Here is a 25,814-nt window from a genome sequence, read left to right as displayed (position 1 = left end):
CCATGTGAGTCACTCAAATGTGACCTCAGCCAAGGAGGTCATGTTTTAGTTTGTTTGTCTGTTTGTCTGTCAGCAGGATTACAGACAAACTACTAGCCAGATTTACTTGAAACTTGGTGGAAGGGTGTAGCATGGGCCAAGGAAGAACCCATTACATTATGGAGTGTAATCATGGGGCAGATACACAAATGATGACATACTGTATAGGGCATTTGTGCTGCATTCATGTGGTGTCAGAATAATTGGTAAACATTTGCTTCCGACTGGGAAAATTCACACTGCATTAACATTGTAAGATAGGGCGTGCCTTGGCGGAGGTCTGTGCTCTCCGAGTACAAATCTTACTGTGCTTACCATTTTCATCCAGTAGTATGTTGTCAGGTTTGATGTCTCTGGAAGGGAAAATACAAACAGTACAGTGGGATTAGTATGTGTTCTTGTGTAGTGAGTAAAATCAGGATCAGATTGAATTTGCGTGTACATTTCTGTGCAAATATTTAAAATTGTAATTTGCAGTATTGTTTGGAGAATAAGCGGTAGTGGGATTTGCAAAATCTGGCTTTAAGGAGGATACAGTCAGTGCCAGAGTATTTAGACAACAATAGTTAAATAAAATATGTAAAGTAAGAATATCAAAAGGTCTGTTTAGTATAATTTGTTTATACCTTAAACACCTAAGCGTTCCTGATATATATCCAGTTTTAACTTTGGTAATCCAAAGCGAAGAAGCCCAGTGTAATCTTTTATACATTTTTTTCATCACTCAAAAGAGATTATAGACTATTTAGTACGAGGCTACATTGCAGGGCCTGTGGGCATGAAATAATGAGATTGGTTATTTACAAAATGGTTTTGACATTGGAGAGCGTGCGTGGCAGCCCCAGGAGTTTTTTGAATACTTTGAATGCTCTGACAAACAACCTGCTTGGTTGCTTAGTTATGATAGCGTATAGTGACCCAATTAGACCAGTCAGAGGAATTATTTAACACGGCAACAAAATGTATCAAAATCAGACCACTGGTGTCAGACTGAGATTAGTCTCTGCAGTCTCATCACATCATCACACATTTGGTCCCACGATATACATTATTAAACATGTGCTTTAAAGTAGTAAGGTACAAGATCCTTGATTTTGGTTTGTTGTAGTCTATATCCACGACACTCCACTTAAACATGACCAATAAACCAGGTCACGTTTTTCTCCCATCCCGGAATGCTGTGTGGACTCGCCATGACCCTTCTCCGCAGCGCTGTGGAGGAAGGTCTGGCAATGCGAGACTAGGTTTGTAAATACAAACGTGTGGGTGGTACACTGTCTTATTGACTGCTGATTCCGCTTTAGTTTCTGTGGGTGGCACTCTCCTCTTTGTCTGTCCTGCCAGGGAGGTTACATAGCTCTTATCACGTACCCAGGTCTTCTTCTATTTATTCTAAACAAACCACTTTTTTTTTCTGTTGCTAAAGTGTTATAACAAAACACTTCCTATGTGTCACAGTAACAGTTCACAAAACTGAATGCACAGATCATCAAATATAAAAGCTTCCAGGAGGTGAAGTACTAGGCTGACTCACTATTGTGCTGAGTCATTTCACTTCAGTAAATGGCAAAAATTGACATATAATACCCCAGATCGAAACTAAAATGGCACTCCATTGCACCGCCGTGTACCAGGTGTGTGACGGAAACAGATGGAAAATAAGATTGAACAGCAGGCTAAGCTGTGGGAGTAGCTGAGACACCCGAGAAGAGGAACAGGTGTAGACTGAGGCTCGTACTAAAGTCACAGATTCTGCTTGTTTCTCATCAGCTTTTTTTCTGTTTTTCTCCAATTTTCAAGCAGATGTTTCTTTCTCGGCACTTAACTTTCTTTTGTTGCTTTGACACCACATAAATCACTGTAATACTGTGTACAGTGAATGCAGGCTATATTGCCCTGTTACTGCAATTTTAGACTTTCATAGACACGGCATTCATTTGCTTTCCTAGAAAAGAGTTTCTTTACAAACACTTGCCAAATCAGTGTCTTTTCAAGGCGTTTTAGCCAGGAGAATGAGCCATTCGTAAGCTCAGATTGTGTTTTGATGCACCGCATATCTGTATTTTTATGGCATACTGTTTTACATATTGCTGCTTGTGTCTTTTTGTTTTTCGATTACACAGCTTTGTTGATAATTACTCTCCTTTCTGTATCACCCTTTCTTTTCATACTTAGATACTTTATTATACAACAGTGTTGGTGTTAATTGGTTTTAAATTGTATAAAAGAAATGTTCTAGGGATGGTTTATTAAATATTCTGCTTTGTACCGGATCCATAGAAAGTGAATTAAAAGAGAGAATACATTTTAACAACAGATGTCAGAGCAACACACACTGTGGATTCCCAAATTGTTACACAGTGACATAAGAACACCAGTAATAATACCAAGGTCCCTGATGAACAGTCAGCCACTTCAAAGAACAGTGGCAATGATATCCCTCCTGGCAATTTATGTGAATTCAAATTCTTCTCATTGTCACTGACCTTTATCTATAACCTAACAGTGTCTTGCCACTCAGACTATTCCAAATAACATATATGTGCTTACATGTGCTTATATTGTTTTTGCATTGTTTTGGTCCCCACCACTGCCCACTCACACAGCGGCGCAGACGAACAAATCCGGAACGCAGCACAGACCGGCCCGCTGGAATATCGGGCTCACACGCATGCATATACACACACACTTGAAGTATTGGACACTTTCAGATTGTGAAAATGACCATCCTCTCCTAAGATGCGTATGAGTTTCCTGATGCATGTGTGTAGCTGCAGACTGGCTGAGAGTGGAAGGGCACCGCGTGTTCTCAGCTGTTCTCTCGTCTGTGGAACGTATCCCACAGCTCTAGTGATGCTTTGAACTGGAAAGACGATATTCAATATTCAGCGCCCTTCTTAATTGTTGCCTCTGTGCATGATGGTCAATTGCAGTACTCATTTTGAGAATCACCACACATTAAAATTGACATCAACTTTACAGAATGAAGACATTTGAGAAGTACCTATTGTGAGTACATTAGCAGGGATTGTCAAGTCAATGTGCTATTCTCAAGTTTGTGTTTTTAATATGACTTGATTCAAGGCAGATTTTAATGGGAACAAAATGAGCAAAAGTAGCAGCAATAGGAACATTGGGACATTCAGGAGGACCTTCATAGTGAATCACAGCAGTACGGAGACGGTAGCACCGGCAACAGAGACACATCTTTTTGGCAGACTCGTTGTGCATTCTTACTGTTAGACAGCGAGTGTCTCCTCTAATTGAGTCCACTGCCCTGTAGGAGCCCAGCAGTATTTAACATATCAAAGGCCACGCTGACCTGAGTTCTGTGCGTTCCTATGTGTGTGCACGTGTGTGTGTTTCTGCGGCACACTCCTGGAGACAACCTGTAGCGTGGAGCTCGGCTCTGGGCTGCTTTGGCAGATCAAGTGGCGTGGGCCCAGGTGGGGGCGAGAAAGGTCGACCATGTAACCCTTAATTAGCTGACATTTGCCTCATAGCTGGCGCGAGGGACGGGAGGAGGGGCACATGTCGCTGCTAAAGAAGCAGAACAAGGAAGCCTCTTTTATAGCTAAAGGCCATGCTGCCATTGTGAAGCCGCAGGACAAGGAGGGGCTGAGACAACTGGCTCAAGAGATAAAGCAAAGCAGCGAGGCTCAGCAGGAAGTGGTAAAAGCCAAGCTGCTGAGGTAGAGGTGATGATGAAGGCCATGGCCGGTTCTTCTAACTAGAGATCGACCGATACTGGTTTTTCAAGGCCGATACCAATTATTAGTAGCTAATGAAACCGATAACCCATATTTGGAACCGATATGCATTTGCAGTGAAAATGAAAATCAAGTCAAAATTAAGATTTTTGAGTGTTACAAACTCCAACACAAAACTTTGTTTAAATGCTTTGAGCAATTATTTAAAAAACATGACGCACAGTAAAAGAGAGTCAGATAGTGTTGTGGGCGGGACATTAAGTCAGACTCAGAGCTGTAGCCGAGCCAAAGTAACACAATTCCTTTTTATTTCAACCTGGCTTATTTACCATAAATGTGGATATTGTGGCTCTATAGCTTGTGCTAACTTTGCACATGTCATCTCCATTGGGATTCGGGTTTTAGGAAAATGAGGACTAGGCAAAACGGCATATATCAGGACAAATTTCTAAATTGCTTTCTAAATGAGCATTTTTTGACATGAATCATTCTGCAAGTCTGACTGAGAGTAAACACAGAAATAAGCTGCCTAAAATGACCATCATTGCTAACTGCATAGGGATGCGGTATCTGTTACAAGATGCAAAATAAGGAGAAATATTTCAAACAAAACAGAACAAATAACAGAAAAGTCTCAGACACACTCAATGTGCTCAGCCTTGTTTAAATAGTGGTTTTGCACTCAAATAGTCAATATTTTATAAACGTCAGATACTTATGAAGCCTGTCACAATCAATACTCCAATTGCACACTCTCAGTTGCATTCAGTTTAATGATCCATTAATTTAAATTCCATTTTCCTTTCATAGAAGCTGACATAAAAGAATTACCCAGGAATTACCAACGAATGTCTTTCTACTGCATCAAAACTTAAGTCATAATGAAAAGTAGGTCAGACGGCTCTGTAATGATGCTGTCTAGGGTAAGAGCAGTGCTAATAGTCATGTGATATTTGTCGTGCCATGATATTGATAATAGTTAAGCTGTTCCTAGTCCCATTGTGCATTTTCCCATTGATATAATTTCAATTGTTTCCCATGCAGACCCTATTGGATTGGTTGGTTGGTTTCATACCATGTTACCGAACGCAGTACTACTGATTTGAATGCTTTTTAATTAAAGCACTTGAAGCTGTCACCTTCTCATTTCAGCTGGCAGTTTTGTCCTGTGTTTATTAGCCTGGATAACTGCTACGCAGCATCTATTAGTGCTGAGAAACATATGGGTCTGTCGCAGCCCGGGTCACAACTGTGCTCTGTGTGAAGATGGGGCTGCCTCAACCATCTGCGAGCGTTTACCACTTTGATCGGGATGCTTTCAGAGGTGACACATCAAAAAGGCGTATGAAATGAAAGTGTTACAATGTTGTATCAGAGGAAATGTGATGAAAAAAATAAATTGGGGAAATACTTTAATTTAGCTTCTCAAACTGAGATCCTGCACCGTGTACTGAGAATCTCCAAACTATGAGGTAGCAGTTTGTAATCATCAGTCATTCTTTGTCACTGCAGTGAAACTCGAAATTGTAGCTTTTTTTAGGTGCACATCTTCCAGTCTGATTTTCTGTTTTCTGTCTCAGAATAACAAGAAAATATTAGGGTAATCAAAAGCACTTCACAATCGAATTGACAGCTGTGTATGAATCACTGTGCCACAAATAAATAGAATAGAAACAGAAAGACAAGAAAGGAGATATAAAGTAGATGTATAAAATATATAAGGATACTGATAAACTGAGATAGGGAGAAAAGTAAAAAGGATGGAATGGGAGAAAATACTTTGTAACATACAGGGCAGAGTGAGAGGGAGTAGGTGGACTGAGTAAGTATGTCAGACAGCTATATGTGTAATGGGTGAGAGAGATAAAGAGCTGTAGGAATTCACTGGGAGATAAAGGATGGATAACAGAATGTATAGTGCTCTTCTGTGTGGATAAATTGAAAGAATGAAGTGAAGAGACAGAGACTAGAAAGAGAGAGAGGGGTGGACATATAGAGAGCTAAGGGTGAATAAGAGAGAAAGGCAGAGAGTAGAAATTGAGCAAATTCGGTAAAAGGATTGAAGTGAAAAACAGAAAAGGGGAATAACGGAGGTAGACACGTAGGGCTCTTCTGAGTGAGGAGTGAGGCGAAAGGCCAGAAGAGCTTGGTGCAAGCTGATCCCCTCGGCTGTGCTCTCGGATGACTGACCTTACAAGCTATTAGCAGGATCTAATGGCCTCATTACAGCCTTCTATCAGAGGTAGAGTGGGAACCGAAGCCTGTACCTGGTCATATAATACTGCACTGATACTGGAGCAGGCAAACACGCACACACACGCACACGCACACGCACACACACACACACACACACACACACACACAGGTCATGCAACCACACCCTCCGATCATTCAAAGAGCTGATGAAGGCATACACATGTCCACCCACTTATGCCAAGGCCATATAAAAACACACACAAACACACAGAAAACACACACATACACCTGTAAAGTAGTCTTGCATTGCCAGACCTATCTCCACAGCGCTGCGGAGGAAGGTCTGGACCTTCCACACAACATTCCCTGGATAGGAGAAATACGTGCTCTGGTTTATTGGCATTTCTTTTAACCAATCACAATCATCTTGGGCGGCGCTAAGCTCCGGACGCAGCGAGTGTGGCTCTTCAAATTGGTCTTTGGAAGGAACTTTTTACATTTGTAATTTGCTCATATCAGTGTATCGCTGTGTGTATTTTGTCCATAGCTAATCCCCGGCAATAGGACCCAAAATGTCCCAGTTAGAGAGTGAATGCCGTAAACATATTCTTCCGGCGGCACCGGAACTATCCTGTAAATAAACCGTCCTCCATATAGACTACCTGTAAAGTATGTTCTCAAATGTCAGGAGCAATCTGATAAAAAAATTATTCAAACAAGATTAAAGAGTTTACCAGACATTTGATGCCAGCTTTTGGTTCGTGATTGTAGAGTCGCAATAATTATTTTCTTTATCGATTAATCTGCCTATTATTTTAAAATCCAAGGTTTCTTCAAATTATTTAAGTCAGACAAAACCACCAAAAAAGATAAATTTTGCTAACAAAGATGACTGAGTAAGCCAACAAATATTCACATTTGCAGGCGTTTCTGCTTATAAAATGACAAACAATTTATCAATTATCAAAATAGTTGCAATCACCATTAGTAATTATTCTAATAATAATAATAATAATAGAGATAAACCTTATTTGTATAGACCAAATCTCCGGACGTCGCGCTGACACAAAAATCACGTCTGGGTAGACAACTGGCCGTTGTTGAATTGCGGAGATATGTGACATCGGCAAACTTGTTCATTTCTGTTGTCATTTTCAACTGGAACGTTTAAAGATATATAGTTAAACACAGTGGCCCGGCCTATCTGCATTCCTGCTGTGCTTATTTTCTGTACTGTGTTGCTTTGCTTGCATCTTTGATAAACCAAATCTAGTGTTACAAAGAGCAACATCTCACCCCGGTCGGTCTGACTGCTAGTGTGGGTGCTGTCATTTCCTTTAGTCTGTGGCCCAACAGGTATATAAGGTCCCCAGCCTAATTTTAGTGACAATGTGGAAATCAACCATGTATTTTAGATGAATAAGATGAGCGTATATCATGTTGTTCTTGGACCCCGTTTGTAAACAAGCATTGTGATTGGGTCTATAGCACGTTTCAGTGCTTTATATAATAAGATATTAAAACAATAGATTGATTATTAGACAGACACAGCAAGGAATAATTAGGTTAAAATGAGTGGATGAAGGTGTTTTTTATGCTCCGTGCTACGACACATTTTAAACAATACCACAATTACCTTAGTCTGATACCCAGCCCTAGGTAATTTATGTTTGGCATTCGTTTTTTGTCTTTGAGCAAAATTACACATTATTGAGACATATTGTTCTCTGCCATATAAAAAAATATTTTGTGGATTTTCACTTTAATTCCATTTTTGTCTTTTTTTTGATCCATGGCTGCTACGGTGTAATTGATGTTAGTGGTTTTCTGGCCGTAGATTGCAGGCAGTTCAATCAGAGGCTCTTTCATGGCTCTGCTGCTTTAGAAGCTCTCTTCTCCCCTTTCAGAATAAAAACGGGGAGCTGCAGGATTGTGCCTCTCCCACTATTTTACAAAGGAGTGTGGAGGAGCTCTGGAAGCCCCAGGAAGCCCACAGCTTAGCTACGGTACATCACACACATTTAAAACAAGCGATACGCACATAAATACACAGGAACACAGTAATACACAGTTTGTGCATAGAGATATGTACACACTCATAGATACACACAGTGCCAGAATCCCTCAGTTTTAAGTACCCACACACCCACCAGCCATTGAAGAGCAAGTCAGACAGCTCCAACCCAGCAAACTACTGCGTCTCTCGCTCGGCCTTTCTTCTTTCTGTTAAAGTTAAGCAGCTCTGACAAGTGTGACAACGGCACAGGTGTGCATGCACGTGTGTCTGTTGCCGTGTTTACGCACATGGGTAAACATTGCATGTGTGTGTATGACAGAAACAACTCTTGAGCTGAGAGATGTTCATTCTTTATTCAATACCAGATACTAAGTGCATCTGGTTGATGAAAGTCGCGCTTGACAAGTCCCCGTGTCTAATTTGGAGCTGTTTTTTTGGGGGGGGGGAGACTGAGAGCACCGAGCAGACACTGAAAGCAGCCAGTCAGCGCTAAAAAGCCAAGGCCGAAACTCCCATCACAATTACCATTGATGAATAATTCACAGAGTCAGAAACATTCAGGGAGTGTTACAAAAAGTGTCAGCTCTCTCCACCCTCTTTGACTCTGTCTTTAGCTCTGTCTCAAAAATCTCTCTGCTTCTTTCTTCTGCAGGCAGACACGTGAGTAAGATGCACAAGGAGGCAATTTGTGATCTTTTTTTGGAGCAGACTAGCTAGTAAACATTCTATCATGTTCCGAGCGCAAACCTTTTCCCAATCGGCTAATCTGCTGTTGCGAGCCAGGTTGAGCTGAGGGAGATTTTTCGACAACGATAACGCTTAATTCAACATTTTGTGGGGAAAATTGGAGAGCTGGCACCAGCTGGCACCTTAATCTGCATTTATGAAATATGAGTGTATAATTTCTCCCTACTCTCCCTACCATCCCTCCTGGTTCTTTTTTTCCCTCCTCTCTGCTGGGAAATTAAACATTAACACACTCCATGAATAAAGAATACTTCACTTGAAGACATGACAAACGCTCCCCATTTCGAGCAGCTGATGGAGAATAAGAGTAAGAGTAATGTCTTAGTATGCCTCTATGCAATCTGCAGTGCTGTATATTATCTTTTAAGAACCATCCATGAAAGACCCACTGAGACTGTTTTTTTTTTCTCCCTTTCACCTTCAGTTAACCAGATAGGTGAATTAAGACCATATTCTCTTTTGGCAGCTGGGCATTAGGCCTCAGATGAGAAGTGGATAGAGGAGCAAATGATGAATGATGAGTTTTCTTTGTGCCACTCTCTCAGAGAGAAAAAAAAAAAGTGCACAACTGGGACGAAGAAATGAGGATAAGGGAGAGAAGAGCATGGAAAAGAAATAAAAGTAGGTAGAGAAATGGCACAATAGGGGGAAAAGGAGGAGTGATACTGGGAGAGATTAGCCGCTTTCCGACCGGCGGGATTTGCATATGCAGTTCCTAAAAACATAAAATTCCTAGAACCCTTTTTTTCTCGTGTTCCGACTGATTTTTAAGTTCCTCTGACCGCAGTTCCTGTAACTCTTTCAGCTCCTACTTCGGGGCAAGGTCTTTTCGCTGTTCCCATTTCCGCATAGGAACCTAGGTCAACGAGGTTTCCGGTACAGACAGACCAACAACGGGACAATTTTAACAGTTTTTGCCATCTTATTCATCACTAAATTCACTTCTGACAACGTCTTAGGTGAGAAATTTAGATTTCGAATATAGGCAGTCTTGCGAAAATTGATACCGAATTGACAATTTCCTTCAAAGTTTTCAGTGTTGAGAAGCTCCATGAAGTGACGCGACAGCCAGCTAGCACCTGCCGGGGCCGCTACCTCGTCGCTTGGCCGGTCATGCTCAGAGACCCCGCTGTAAGCTGGAGGTGTGTCATAAATATCACAACACATATCCATCATAAGATTAACGGGAACCTGTGGTTAACTGCCTTTTTGGAGTTAAACTCCACAAGTGTGCACTGCGGGTTTGACAACCTTGCTGCCCGACAGTCTTACACACACACACACACACACACACACACACACACACACACACACACACACACACACACACACACACACACACACACGTCCACAGCGCAGCAGGCAGAGGCGGGGGAGAGAGAGATACCTGTTTCTCTACGTGAGACTTGTTTAAATTATATTAGATTTAGTATTTAGTTCATTTTCTTTCTGATTTTAACGTTGCCGTGCTTGCATCACTCCCTTACCCCTCCTATAGTCCCTATGGCCACTTGGCCAGTGCGAATGCAAATGGTAAAAAATGTTTTGGGGGAGAGTAGTTAGTAGATCTGCTTAGAAGTGGACTTTTCCTATAACTACGTTCCTGTAACTACTTGGTCGGAAAGCGGCCATTATAGAGAGAGAAAGAAAAAGTGAGAGATGGGAAAAAGAGATCATTGCTTGCAAAAAACAATCTTCCTTGGCTGAGACCATTGCTGCTGTAACAGATGGGTCTCAGATGGCTTCAGGAAACTGAATAAATAGATTGGACAATTTCCATGGACCAACCAAAACCAACAACGTCTTAGTCCGTCTCTCAACACTTTGCAACTTCCAGTGGCGCTCAGCCCCAAGCCTATTTGTTCCTGCTACAGATACAAATATTTAAAAATGTGTCACAAGCGTAGTCTTATATTTAATAGATTCAGCTGGGCATTGTAGACTTTAGAAAACTTTACTCCCACAGGAGTAAACAGTGCATTTGATGGAACTGTTTTTTTAGCCGTGGATTAATACAGATTTAGCACACTATTTAGTATTCACAGCAGCAAGACGGTGCATGTGGGATTAAGTCAAAATAAACTACATTGCCCATCATTATGGTCATGAAAGAACATGTCACCCAGGCAAAGGTGTAGCTCATCGATGTATTTTTTGTACAGTCGATGTTTCTGGGGACAAACAAAGTTCCACTTGACTATCGCACAGAGAAAAAAACTACTCTATATCAGGCTTTCGCTACACAGACAGTACTTTTATTACGGTTTCAGTCTTTTCATGGGATTTGTTGACAATCAGAGAAATGTGAAACATTGACGTTATTTTTTAGAATTCAACAAATACTTGAAATAGATATAGCATTGTAAAAATGACTGCTACTCCCCTTTTGAACCAGTAAAACGGCAAATACAAAATGCATGGCACAGACAAAGCTACTGTATAAAATAATTCATAAAAGAGCACACTTTGCAATAACAACCAAGTGTGATACCTAACTAATACCTAGAACCATTTTGTAAAAAATGGACATTCTAAAAAATGTTTGAAAACTGTTAATAAAGACAGGAAGAAAAAAGTGTCAGGAGAGCTTCTGATGTCTCTTTAACCACCGGTGCTCATGGAAGGGAATGCAATTCACAAAAAGGAAGAAGAATTATGACCAAAGAAGTCATAAAACATTAAGTCCAGGCACTCAAGGTTGGTTACAAAAGGTGATAAAAGGCCTTTAATAAATAGGTCAAGACATTAAAAATACACCAACGCGTGTCGGCTTGAGTCTTCCTCTGGGTGTAGTCAAGACAGTTTAACCTTTATGTGACACATTGATGTTTAAACCAGTGTACTACTACATCAATGTGTGTAGATATTTCACTGTGAGATTCACAAAATGAACTTCCATCTGAACTGTCTACACTGAGGTCTGTCTGCAGGATCTCTATCCATCGCTGTCAGTTTGATAAGACCCATGGATAAGTCCCTTAACAACCTTAATGGGCAGTGTGTTTCCTAAATGAAACAGTTAGGAATATTGACTTTGTTAAGAGCGTCTGCTGGCTGACAACACGCAAGTCTTTCCATTATGAGCAATCCAGGAGGCAATAAAATGCACCTGAGGATTCAGCCTGAGATAGATGTTGTTGATGTCAAAGAGGCTGTGGTGAAGTACACGTACGCACACACACACACACACACAGTACATCCCTTCCCCTGTCACACACTTTCCATGTATCCTTTCCACTTGTTTGGAGAGTCTCATGAAGTCTCTGAAGAGGTCATCTACTTGAGACTCGTTCTGTTGTAAATAATTCAAACTCCTCCGAGAGTTTAGGGTTAAAACCACTGACTAACTAACCCTGGTTTTAGCTCAGCCTTAAGAATGACACCCATGAGATTGATCATATTCTGGGTATGATGTCTCAAAAATGCAACCACACATTCAAAAATATGTTTACCATCAAAAAATGATTTAGACAAGAACACTGTAGTATGACACATAACTTTGTATGAATGTAATGTGATTAATGTATGCGTCTATGAAAAACAGGGTTCAGTTTTCAATTTAAGTTTAACACTGAGTGAACTTTTTTTTCTTTCTTGTTTAATCATGATGAAGCCTCGTTTATTCCAACAGTTTTCTTAGTTTTGTCCTTCATCTTAAATGCTTGATAATGAAAGTTTAATTTTCAGGATGAGTATTATAAAAGCTTCCAAGATTTCTCCTACTTTTTAGGCTTCAAGTAAAATCTGTTTCCACTTAAAGGGATACTTCACCAATTAGCATTAAGCTTTGTATCAGTAGAAATCCGGTAGTATTTTCGAATGACCATGGTTCCCTCCCTCATGTCCCTCTGAGGCGAGCCTTCTCTGTATTGTGGGTCTGGAAAAAAGCCTCCGATGACGCAAAAATTGTCATTTAGCGCCATCTGAGGCATTTTTGCCCAAGAACGAAACGCAGGAGTTCCAGCTAGGTGGAAAGCTAACGCTAGACGGCCACCTGTCTGATCCATCCTGCTTGCAAGTGTCCACTAATTAGATAACAAACTGGACTAGCTACATCCAACTTCAACAAAACTCCCAACGCGAGTTCAGAGACTGCTGTGTTTTGGTTTTTGTGGAAACATGGCTGAACAACAGTGTACCGGACTCCGCTATCTAGCTACCAGGCCTGCTAGCCTTCCGTGCACATGCTGCTGTCGGGTAAGGCTCGTGAAGGTGGGCTGTGTTAACACCGACACTGACTGGTGCAGAAATGGGGTGCTTTTATCCAACTACTGTTAAATGCCGACCATTCTACATTCCACGCAAATTCACGGCTGTGTTTACAGCCCACCGAGCGCTAATGCTACCAATGTGTTAGCTGAACTTTACAGAGCCTATAATGTGTGTGCACTAAATGTAGCCTGTTTTGTATGTCGTTTTTATACAATGTTGTTTTTATATATTTTAAATGTGTAACACCACTTGAGCCATGGTGAAATGTTGTTTGGTGTATATGGTTGAAATGACAATAAAACACATTTGCTTTGTTTTCGGTAGGCATGGCTTGTGAGTGAATCGAAGCAAGTGCATTCTGGGAGTTGTTGTCTTTCATCAAATTTTTACTACATAAATGACCCAATTTGATACATATTCATCTTTCCAGTGGTGAAATATCCCTTTAATAACACAGTGGAATTAAATTAACTTCCACCCTGCATCATACTTAATGCTCAGAGGCTCCTGTATGTCCCATGATGACGCTGCCGTCTCTTTGATTTTCCATCCAGGCTCTGTCAAGATGAGCCGAATTGCTGTTGTTAACCTCATGCTGCTCTGTCCCCTCTCTCATGAGATTTGCCAGGCAGTGGCATACAGTGCAATAGCTTATTATTGAAAATAATTGGCAATACCAAACACAGAGATAGACAAAGAGTCTGTTGCTGTCACTGCTGCAGCAATCTCAGAACCCATCGGCTATCAGTCTGATGAGGATTTAGCCTCTGGGGGTAACGGAAATATTTTGGGGGTTCAGGTGTAGCCAGCGGATATCCGGGCCAAGACCCGTGCGCCACGTCTGATTAGCAACTCGAGACGTGAGAATGAAGTTGGAGTTGTGAGAAAACGTCTCTATGAATATTCTTTTAATATTCCTAGAAACCTAATCCTTGACCTCAATGGAAATCTAATCAATTCAGTACTGCATTATATAACACTTATTTTGTAATGGTGCCAATTGTGCTACAAAGCTCAGGTTGAACAGCTTGCTAAAAAACCTAAAATTCAAATTTGATTCTTGTACTGGAACCAAACTTTTCCACATATTCTGTGTGCTCATGCTGCTGGCCTTCCCCTTAAACCACTGGATGCCATTTAATTTTTTCCTCAAGGCAGCCATCGCACTGAAAGTCGTATGAAAAGTTTTCTTCACTGACATCTAGAAGGCATTAGAATACCTGTGTTTAAATTTAAGGCCATGCTATCTTAAGTTTCCAAGATATTTAACAGTGACACAAATTTAAATTGGATACACTCTCTAAGGGACTAACTACGTTTTCTGGGTTAGAGGTATTTACTGTGTGTGTGTGTGTGTGTGTGTGTGTGTGTGTGTGTGAGAGACACACACTACTTGTGTAACGTTAATCCATGAAGTGGTCACGGAGCCGTTCATAATTTGGCCATAAACAACCGCGACTCATGCCGTTCCTTGAATTTGTCCGAAGATATTGGTGTCGGCTCTTACCAAAGAGAAATTTCCTATTGTCTCTACAGTTAAAGATTTACGTTAGCGTCTTTATGCCGTCTTCTTCTTCGCCCTCGTTGTTTGTTTACTTCCGGTACTGGCTGCTGCATGATAGAGCGCCATCTCGCGGAGGCAGATAGCCGTGGTAGTGCCGTTATTTACTTTCTCATAATATTTTCGGATATACATTTTCATATTTCTTTTTAGTATACGAATATATATTTGAATTTAGAATACATGTTGACAGCCCTAGTCATGATCAAACTTGAAAATAACATAATTACTGTATCGTCATATTGCATGTGATTATTGTCATTTTCATCATTAGTTCCCCTCATTATCATCAAAGACCAATGGAAGGAGGATTTGTACATCCTGCAATTACACAGATATACACAAGTGCACACACAAGTGTGCGCACACACACACACACACACACACACACACACACACACATTCTGAAGGCTTTAAGTGCATTCACTCGCCAAAGTCAGCACGTCCACATCTGAGGGAGGGAGTTATATATTCAATTTCCATGGAGATGAGCTGAAATTTACTTTCAGCTCCTCTTCCTATTTGAAGCTAATGAATGCAGATTGAAAAGATATTGATTCCGTCTAAACAAATACGCCCCCAACACCTGCACATCAAGTCTGCCCTCTCCAGCACTAAAATAGAAAACATAATTTAAATATTCATATCCCTCAATGGACTCAATGAATAAGCAAATTAATAATCTGTCCCATTTATTTCTCTCTCTTTTTTTCCTGTGGAAGTTTAAGAGCGTGGACAAGAGCAAGTGGTCCGCATTACGTTATAAATGACGTAGTTTGTTATCTGGGGGTGTTGATAAATTAGTGTTCTCTGTTGCAGTGATGTTTCCTATTAGTCATGATCTGAGAAGGCGCCTCTCTCTCTATGTTTACCTCTTTGCTCAGTCCCCAGAGTGGAGGAGTAAGTCAAAGGAGTGGATGGAATACTGTATGGATGATGGTCACAGTGATTGGAGCAAAGCACTACTTGTGCGCTACTCAGGTCGTCGATGCTAAAAATGTATGCACTTACAGTACTGTAAGAGTCATTAAAAGGCAGAAAGTATATATTATGTTGTGCTTTGGTAACCTGCAGTAGTCTATGTATGTGAATTATTATGTACATTTCCACTGCCAGAATTCCATCAGCATATTATACCAATAAATACAGTTATACTCATCAAATGCTACCAATAAAAGGAGGGCTGAAAGACTTTTACTGTGAACAATCTGCAGAAATTGTCAACTTACGACTTGGAAGTTTTTCTCAATGTTAAGCTACTGTCAAGTAAAAAAAACTTCCAAGTGGGAAGACTGAAATTAATGAGATCAACAAAGTGGTGAGAATGAAATTACTGAAATAACAGCTGGAATTAGTATTGTGGAATGTACATTATGCTGAATTCATAAAGGTAAACATGGAAATGGTTTTGAGTTTGTGTTAACAGAGGGAGAGAGGAAATTAGGAATAAAAGACGCTGACAAAAGCCTGTTTCAAATAAAGACCTAGTTTTCTCCACTGCCACTGAGCTACATGAATCCACTGTGATCATCAATCGACTAAGATTCTTTAAGTCAAGTAGTCGTTTTTTTCCTCGTTTTTTTTTCTGGTGGAACATTTGCACCCCGCAAAACAAAAGAAAACGCCACATAAAATATAAAAATTAAGTTAAATCTTCACACAATACTGTAACGTGAGCTAATTAAATTAGCTGGATACATGATTAAGCGTAACTTGCTCTTATCGCCGTTATCACATCGTTTGTATTTTGTTCATAGCAAATCACCCAGTTAAATGTGAAATGCCATAAACATATTTTTTTCAGTTTTTACAATCATTGCCCAAACAAATCGTCAGGCCTGCCTTGTTTGTCTTGCCTTGTTGTTGTTTCCTGAAGAGAACGGGTTAGACAACGCTCTGAGTGAATTTCAGATAGTCGTTTATTGTCAAGGGTAATAGCGGAAGACGTTTAGCTGTAGCGCTACGCGCTGCCATTGTCAATATGGGAGTTTATAAAAGTCAGATTAAACTGACAAAATTCAAGAGAGTCGAAGAGTCGGGTACAGCTCTACTTTGTGCAACCACCTAAGTGGCCAACCTCTGTTTGACTTGTGTGCAATTTAACAATGACACCCAAAAAACAGCAGCAAACATGTTTCCTCCAAATAAAATTGCCAAAGCAAATTAGAAAATGATAGTATGAGACTGTTGCTGTAGTTTTTTTTATTTTATTTTTTTTTATGTTATCTGCATTGGGAAAGTTTCTAACTTTTCATTAATGTACTTAATATAAGTATTTTGGCAGCATCATTGGCTGTAACAGGATATCCCAATCTCTTGAGTCACTTCAACAACTTAAGATAATAATATTGGGCTGTAGCCATGTCTTTCTTGGCCTTGCGAGTCGGTGGCTCTGCCATAGCAGCAGATATTTCTGCCTAAAAAGCACTTAACTTGCATTTTACAAATTAAATACGGCATTGACACAGCAGCAGGGACAGAACTGGTGCATTTCATGACAGGTATATAGTCTGCAGCTCAGGCTAAACTGTTGTGTCACGCGTGACCTCCATGTCAAGACAGCTTGACCTTTCTGCACAGTGGTGGAGCAGTCATATCAGAAAGTAATATGGAAGTGGACAGCCAGCGAGCTAAGAACACCGGGGTAGATAAGGCTCAAAGTTGGTAGGGAAAAACAAGGGAGAGAGACAGAAGGGGGGCATGTACTGTAGCAGGAGGAGAAATAATGGGGCAACCAGTCAAAGACTAGTTCCCTAATGTTATTTGTATAGAGGGTGCAAACCGTTCTCTGCATTATTAAAGGTTATTGACCGAACTGCAATGTAAGAAACTACAAAAAAAGGAAATTAAGAGAAAACATCTCACCTGTGTATGATGCGCTTGGTACGGAGGTATCCCAGGGCCAGGGCCAGTTCACAGATGTAGAGTTTGACCGTGCTCTCTGAGAAGTGGACATTCTGCTGGAGGTGATAGCGCAGGTCTCCTCCCAAGAGCAAGTCCACCACCATAAACATGTCCTCTTCATCCTGGAAGGAATACCTGCAGGGCAAGGCAGGCGGTCAGGTGTTGGAAAAAAAAAAACACAGAGGGACGCCATGTAGCGTCAAGAACAAGGGGTGGAGACAAACAAGATTTGGAAAAGAGGATGAAATGGGAAGATGCATTGCAGGGTGGGTTCAAAGGAGAGACATGCATTCAGAGGGGAAGTGAAAATAACAGTGGTGACAGAAATAATGGGAAATGAGGAAAGACATTGTCAACAGAGGGTTGACGGGAAGGTAAATATGGAGATGTTGCAGGGGGAAAGAGAAGGAGAGAAATAAGGGGTGAGAATTGGAAGAAAATGGTGTCATATATTTACCATAAAACAGCACAAGAAGTTTCCAAAAGATAAAAATAGCATAAACCCTTTTTACTTTGAGAAGGGGGAACCCATGCTGGAAGAATGTCTAACTGAGCAGAAGGCTGACTTTCTGACTTTCTGTCGTTGAAGATGCAACACTTATGCTCAGGCAAATCAACCTTTATTATTTATTATTAACCATTAATTTTACCTTTTAAGACCTCAGCACAAAAGGTTTGATGGGGGGATAAAGACTTTTTTATTCTTCTCTGTCTTCTTTTTCTTCCCTATCCTTTTTTAATTCTAACTATAAATATTTTTATTATATATTTATGTTATCATTTTTATTGTATTGTATTTTGTAGTGTTTAGGCCTGCTGAGACATTTTTTTAATTACTTACTGAAAGTAAGGTGTTGGGCCCACATTTATTACCAGTAATATATCTGACATTCCTTTTTAACAACATTAACAATAAAGCGATGCAAATAATTTAGGAAAGAAGATCAAACTGCACTCCAAAGATATTCCACATAGCCTTAAATAGTAACATGAAAAATAAAATCCTATACATAATCTGCATAACAAAAAAAAAAAAACATTCAAGAGACATTTATCATCAAAGTTGCATCCTCTGGTTTAGTTGCTTTCTGGTTTCTACAGCAAAAAGCAAATGAAGACCGTTAGCATAGAGAAAACATAATCTCGGTTGTGATTACATTAGTGATCCGCAAACAGATTATCCTGGCGTTTTTTTCTTCTCTCTTTTTTTTTTTTTTACATTACATGAAGTGATGTGCACAGTGTTATTGAGAATTTACTTCCTTTTCTATTCTATCAACATTGGCGGTATTGGAATTTTAAAGTTCATTTCTTCAGCAAAATTCTGCATCCACTCAGCAACATTGTCTGCTCAAATGGCTCCCTGCCTGCTTCTTTTATCTATTTAGGGTTAACAGGCTTTTTGTCAGTGTCTTGCCATTTCATTAAAGCAAAACACTACATATTCCTTATGTCAGCTTGTGGTGTAAAAATTTGGCAGGGGAAACTGATCTGTCTGTTTAGACCGGGAAAGTGGCAAAGTGACACAAAAAGTCACTTCCTTTATTTATGAATGAAATAACATCCAATTTAAATGGTGCAATTCATTTTATGGGGTTACTTTCTCTGCTGAAATGTTTTTTTTTTTTTAAACATATTTTTAGTACATACTGTACATTACGTATATGCCTCAGTTCTCTACAGTATTAGTGTGTGAGGGATGTTCTCGGTGGTAATGCTACTTGTGGTCATCCATCTATTCACCCATCCATCAAGCACTGTCATGCACAGCAAGCCTTTATCAGCATGCGGCCCATTCCCTCGTCATTTAAGAAGCTGTTGCACAAATCGTCATTGATTTTTACATGCTGAGCGTCCCACAGGGGCCATACGTTTTTTTGTCCCCTCTAAACGACAAGCTAATTAGTTTCCTTTCCCCAAGAAACTAATCCATGCAAAAATAATATTTTGAATAAATTGCAGCAGCCAACATTTTCTGGCTGGCCTAAAGCGTTGTGTCTGTTTGCTACATCTGCAAAGTTCAGATCTTCCATAAGATACAACACTACCGCCCCTCTCGTGCTCGTCAACGTGTTCCTAATCTGAAATAAATAGGCTACAATTTCACTGAAAACGGAGAGGTTTCAACGTTGAGTAGGGCATTTTTTACCTCCCAGAGTCAAGATTCTTCGCTGTAAGGGCCATCATCTTGGCTCAAATTCTTAGTGCTTAATGAGCGAGGGTAGTTTTTTTGCCATGTTGGTGAACTACCTTCCTCATGGCCCTTCTCCAATAAACTGGAGGTGGTGGTTTTCTCTACACTGGATGGACTGGATTGATTGAGCTGACTCAAAACGGTCTGCTAAGGCTCAAATAATGCTGAGACCACTTAACATCTGATTGCCAATGGCCTCGGCGTGTGGAAAGACTATCTGTTAGATAGCCGACCTGAAAATACACACATTTGGCAAAGTGCGCAAACACATACAGTACTGTCCTTCTCAACTCTGTTTCAGTTAAAACATACATTAAATATTTGAATGATGTATTATAATATAATACTATGCAATTCCATTACTGTGCAATATCTGTATACTGTGCAATATCATTACTCTCATTGTCCAATATCTATTACTCATTGAATATGATCATCACTATTGGGCAATATTCAAATAATGTGCAATAACCCACACTGCATATCACACTATATATATATATATATATATATATATATATATATATATATATATATATATATATATATATATTTTTTTTTTTTTTTATATACAGCACTGTGCACCTTACCCCCCTTTTTTGCACTACTTATTTTATTCAATGTTGTTATATTTATTTTACGTACATGTTGGCACTGGAAAAGGAGTTCCTTTTAATCTCATCGTAAATGTGTATAATGACAATAAAAGGCATTCTATTATTATAAAATAAACTGGCAAAAATCAACACAACATGTTGAATTTGAATGAGTCACTCCATCTGAAACGCACAAATGCACAATCAACAAACAGTTCTCTACTGATGAATATCAGTTTAAGGGCATTTATGATGTAGTACAGCTGAATGGATGGGACCAGCTGCAATGCTATCAATCACTCAGACAAGCAGAAATGACTTAGCCACGCCTGTGAAAACCAACTTTCTCCAAACTTTTTTAGTTTATGTGTGTGTGACAGAATAATGGGATGATTTTTTTTTGTGGTGAGAATTTAAATAGTGTTCTGAGTATATTTAGGCTACAAAGCTAAGTCAGAGTGTGTTATATAATCTGTAGTGCGAGATATGGAGGAATGCATACACAACTCAAACAAACCCAGTATGCATAAGTCGCAGCAACAGCTTATAATTTATCGGGCATTTCTGTTTTCAATTTTTATTTAATTTTATAAAATTTTATTTCATTCAAAAGAACAAAATCAATGTGAGATGGATGAGAAAACATTTTGCTCTGTGATGTGATTGGTTTTGAAGTTCTTGCATCCTAGACAGCAAAACTCATGTAAAGCCACATTTTCTTTAATTTATTTATTTTTTGTTCAAAATGACAGACCCCCATTTTAAATGTAAGAAAATCCTATAAATCAGCAAAAAAGACACCTGGAGCCTTATAATTAAGGAGACAAAATTACTTAAAAGCGAATGGGGAGCACAGATTTGAATCTGAGTTCCAGCTGCTTACTTTAGATGCAAGGGAGAGACAACTGAACTGAATCACTGATCACTGTGTGTGTGTGCATGGATATGAGAGAGAGTGTGTTGGAAAACGATGTGTCACTTGAGTCTGGCACGCAGAGAGGAAGCACAGATCAAGCCGGCCTCATATTAACATCACATTTCTCTTAAATGTCAAAGGAATGCTCCACTTTGAAGCAGGATTTGTAGTTTATGGGACAAACACAACTCTGACTCTGAGTTCATAGATGCTCAAAACATTCCTCCCTGACTATCCACAGTGCCCCTGCTCTGGTTCATTCTCCCTCTTCTCTCACACACACACACACACACACACACACACACACACACACACACACACACACACACACACACACACACACACACTAAATACCTCTAACCCAGAAAAAGTAGTTAAGGTGGTAAGTAATTCAAGAAGCTGCTGTCACAAGCATTTAGTGGACACACACTGGACTTTAATTGCTCTTTTTCTTGGTAGATAAACACTGGCTTCTTCCAGGAAAACTGCTGTTTATTTATTCAATTACTACAGTTTGCAATATGGGATACAATGAGACAATTTATGCTAGTGTAGTGAGTTCAGTGATCTTTAATTTTATCATGTTCAAACTAATCTTCCTAATCATTACTTACTTATTTTGATTAGTGAAATATTATGTTAACCATTAGTATTACCTATTTATTTGTGTGTGTGCGTGTGTGTGTGTGTCTACCAAACTTTCTTCTTCCTCTTCAAACAAACTTCTTTTTGATCATTTTTGTAATATCTTGTGCCAGATGCTCATTGTTGCTCTGCACTGATGAATAATCACTTCTAAATGTAATGTAACAGCTTTTTATCAAATGCTTAGTGTGATAGTCACTTACAGAAAAAGCCAAAATAGATATTAATCTAAAAATGCAATGTATTATTACTTTGTCATGGATCCTACTGGGTAATTGGTTGGGTCAGTGTTATAGGAGGGACTGCAAGTCCATCAAGTCAATCGATAGCATACTTCAGTCCTCCGTGAAACCACTTTAATCGAGTAGAAAACCAGCTCTAATGCTTGGCTGAGGTTTCCGTGTTTTCTGTCCCACAAGACTTTCCATCGGGAAGCCAAGGTGGTAAAAACTGAAAGGGCTTCATTGTCGGGGGAAGCTGTTCGGTCTATTGAGCAAACAAGACTGACTGACTCACTGCAATCTCTCACACGGTTGCTCAGGAGCAGAGCTGCCATACAGAGGGTCAACAGCCTGGCATGGTGAGGCATGTACAGTATACTCTGAATAATGTTATGTGCACACACAGGAACGCAAGCATGTGTACCCCGACATACTTACTGCTCTGTTGTTTTAAGCCAGCTACCTTTTTCTTAAGATCCGATAAAACTTTGTTTCAGAAGTCGTAAAAAGTCCCTAGGCCTACGCACATGCAAGCAGACATCTACACAAGTAGAACACACACACACACACACACACACACACACACACATCTCTAAAGTACAGTTGGAATTTGTCCCCGGTATATACCTACACAAATCAACAATTCTTAAGTGTTTTTTGTTACTACTTCAGCACTATCTGCATTACTGCACATTATTGCACTTATTAATCATTTATCGTGCCATACATACTGTATTTTAGATATTATAGCTGCAAATCAACATCATCCTTCTGGGACCTTCTGACCTGGTGCTAATTCAGCTTTCTATTCTATGCTATTTCAGCAATATCTCCACTCTACTTAGAGTGTAAATTGGTCTCCCATGACAATAAAAGCTCCTTTTCTTCTCAAAACAAGTGTGCTCTCTATCTCTCCCTCTCTTTCTTTCTGACATGGCGACAGTATTTAGAAGGTGTTTGAATATGAATGAAGTCTCCGTTGGCCTGCTGCCACTGCTGTCAAATTGATTTAGAAATCACATAAGTTACAGTACCCAAGTTACCATTAATATGACAACGTGTACGTGTATGGCTAATGTGATTTGAAAGAGCCTGTTTCATGTTGAAGCTGTGCATTAACCTACACTCAATACTGTGCCTTAATGCATCCTGTGTAGACACAGACAGAGCACTGAAGCTGCTGCTGCTCAGGCTACACCTCCTCTGTAGATAGTGGTGTTATAACTAATAAATTGACCGTCTTTATTTGGATTTTTGCAGCTGCGATGGGTTGAAAAAGACAGACAGCGACAGAACAAGTTCTCAAGCATCATTAACAGCTGATGCCCCAACGAGCGTTTTGGGTAGAGAGTAGAGAGCAGCAGTCAGACTGCAGATTAGCACCTGTACATTATGTTGAAATGGTGCAGACTTTTTATTAGCCTTGCTGGCATCTGGTTTCTCTTTAGCCGGCTTGTTCTCTTTTGTCCTTTCTCTCTGCCTCTCTCGTCCTCTAGTTGTTCCTCTTTTTGTCCACTCTCTCGCTCTGTCTCGTTCTGTCGTTCCTTCAGTGTGTGTATCTGCTGCGCCACACATGCATTTCAATGTGACCTCTTGGTGGCCTCCAGGCAGTCAGTCTGATGGGAGAGCATCCTGTGTGGAGCTTTTAGAGGCAAAGGCACCCCAGGCCACTTCAGTAATGGAAGTCTCCAGAAACTACAGGGGGCTCAGAAAACATGCCCTTACAGAAAAACTGTCTCTCTTTCAAAGGTAAAAGTTGTGACATGTACAGTAAGGCCACAGTTAATTCAAATAAATTGCTGCAATTTCAAAGTATAAGAATTTATATAAAATATAAGGAGTTCCTCTTTTTCAGATACACAAATTATTCTAGTTTGTCCATAAATCAGAAAAGACATGTCTTCATACTGTAAGCATATTTTTCATTAAGTGTCTGAATGAAGAAATGTTTCCCTTCTTTAAAAGTAATAGCTCTATTGGCAATATTCCTAGACGTATCCCCTCTCTGAAAGGAGAATATCGCTTGCCCCCATTCATTAAACCTAAATACCTATATAAGGTAAATGAACTAAACCTCCTCAGTATAAGCTGTAGGTTTTTTTTTTTGTTAATTACCATCGATCTATTGAGCAGAAACTCCACATCAGTAAATCTTAGTAATAAAACGGCTAATAAAGACTTTGTTGTTCATCACAAGGTATTGCAATTACAGTGATAAGACATGCATGCTATCCATACGTGCACGCACACATTTACACAAACACACACACACACACACTCCGACCAAAGCCCCTTGCTGAAACGGACACAGCCTGCCAAGCGCTCAGACTGTGACATGTTGGATCAATGCCGACAGCCTTCTGACCTTCCTCCCACCCCATCTTCCAACACCTCGCTTGACTGACAGCTCCCATCAGTCCGTGTCTAAAGCTCCTTGACAACACACACTCTCATCCAAAAATACATACACACATCCCTTACAGAAAAATTGGGAAATTAATGATCTTGAATGTGAAATACAATACTGTACATGAAAACTCCGCCTATAGTTAACAAGTGAGGCTACTTTTTGCTATGTTTTTACTTTAATCAAGGCAACATTTAGGCTTAGTAACAGAAATTAATCGGGAGGTTTTCTTATTATTTATACCACCACTGATTCTATGATCTTCCATTTCACCAGCAGCAGGTCACCTTGACATCAGGCCAAATACTTGACATGCTGACATGCTGCTTTCTAGTGTTCGGTAATGCCTGCAGCGTTTAATGTAAAATGAAGCTGTGATGTGCACATTTTGCAGGTACACAAGGATACAGTTTGTACCTTAGGCACAAGCACATCTTACCATTGCTTGTAATATTGGAGTCTGAAATTAAGCTTATCCTAGCTCACACCATTTATTCAAAATGTACCCTATACCTAAGCCGACTGTAGGGCCTGTATACCATACAACATATCTGGTGTACTAGACCTTTCATGTCAGGATGCTGGGAGGGATTCTTTTCTTAGTTGCTTTTGTTAGACATTATGTCATTTCTGTTTGGTTTTCTGAGGAAAAAATGCACATGAATGGGGAATAACTGAATGATGTCTTGCTATGCATAGAAATGAACATCATTAGTGCAATTGCATAATAACAAATGAGGGACTCCCTGACGCAAGAGAAGCTTTTACTCCACAAGGTTTCAGACTTTTGTTAATGTACTTCTTTTTTTCCCTTTGACAGTTACACAATGACTTTTTTCTTTACAATAGCATGTTGCATCATAGCAGTATTTTTCAAGGTTAGACGTGGAAGATGTCCTGGAATGAAGTGTAGACTTTGTTAAAAGCATGTTTAGTTGTGAATTCTTAGCCATAAATTGACAAAAGTTGGCAGATAATATGCTGTGGCCTAGTTTGTGGAAGAGAAAATAAAAATGATATTGAAGATCTACCCAATCTTTTTGGTTGTTATTATGTTAGCATGAAATTATTCTAACATTAATCTGCCCTTTTGAACATTCACTGTTTTAAATCTCTACAGGTTTGGATAAATCCCATCTGTTTGGCTGCATGGTTGATTATTAAAACTAGCTCAAGGGGCAAATTCATGGAAAGAGTAACAATAAAAGTTCTTTATTTGTTAACAGTATGACAATGTATGAAATTGTAGTTGCTCTCAAGATTCAACAGTTTTACCAGATGGCATTTCTGGAATGTAAAAATAATTCAAGAACTTAACTTAGTGCTTTTATTTATTTATTTTTTGCAATGCTGTTAAATATTACTGCACTACTCTTTTCCTTCTCCTTGAAAAAAAAATGTGCTACTCGATGGAACACATTACACAGCCTGAGCTCAACACATCCATCA

At 39.7% G+C, this 25,814-nt stretch overlaps 1 protein-coding gene across 1 annotated transcript in view; it reads right to left on the bottom strand.

Moving 5' to 3' along the window:
- Window positions 1-25,814, bottom strand: part of stk32a (serine/threonine kinase 32A) — a 61,011-nt gene that overhangs the window by 24,458 nt on the left and 10,739 nt on the right. Inside the window, exons 4-5 of the mRNA XM_028596382.1 lie at window positions 17,348-17,521; window positions 355-392 (exon numbers count right to left, since the gene is read on the bottom strand). Of these exons, the coding sequence (XP_028452183.1) occupies window positions 355-392; window positions 17,348-17,521 (212 nt within the window). The remainder of the gene's footprint in view (window positions 1-354; window positions 393-17,347; window positions 17,522-25,814) is intronic.

Source organism: Perca flavescens, chromosome 13 (genome assembly GCF_004354835.1).
Source record: "Perca flavescens isolate YP-PL-M2 chromosome 13, PFLA_1.0, whole genome shotgun sequence".
In the NCBI taxonomy this organism is placed as follows: Eukaryota; Metazoa; Chordata; class Actinopteri; order Perciformes; family Percidae; genus Perca; species Perca flavescens.
This window is presented reverse-complemented; position numbering and strand designations above follow the sequence as displayed.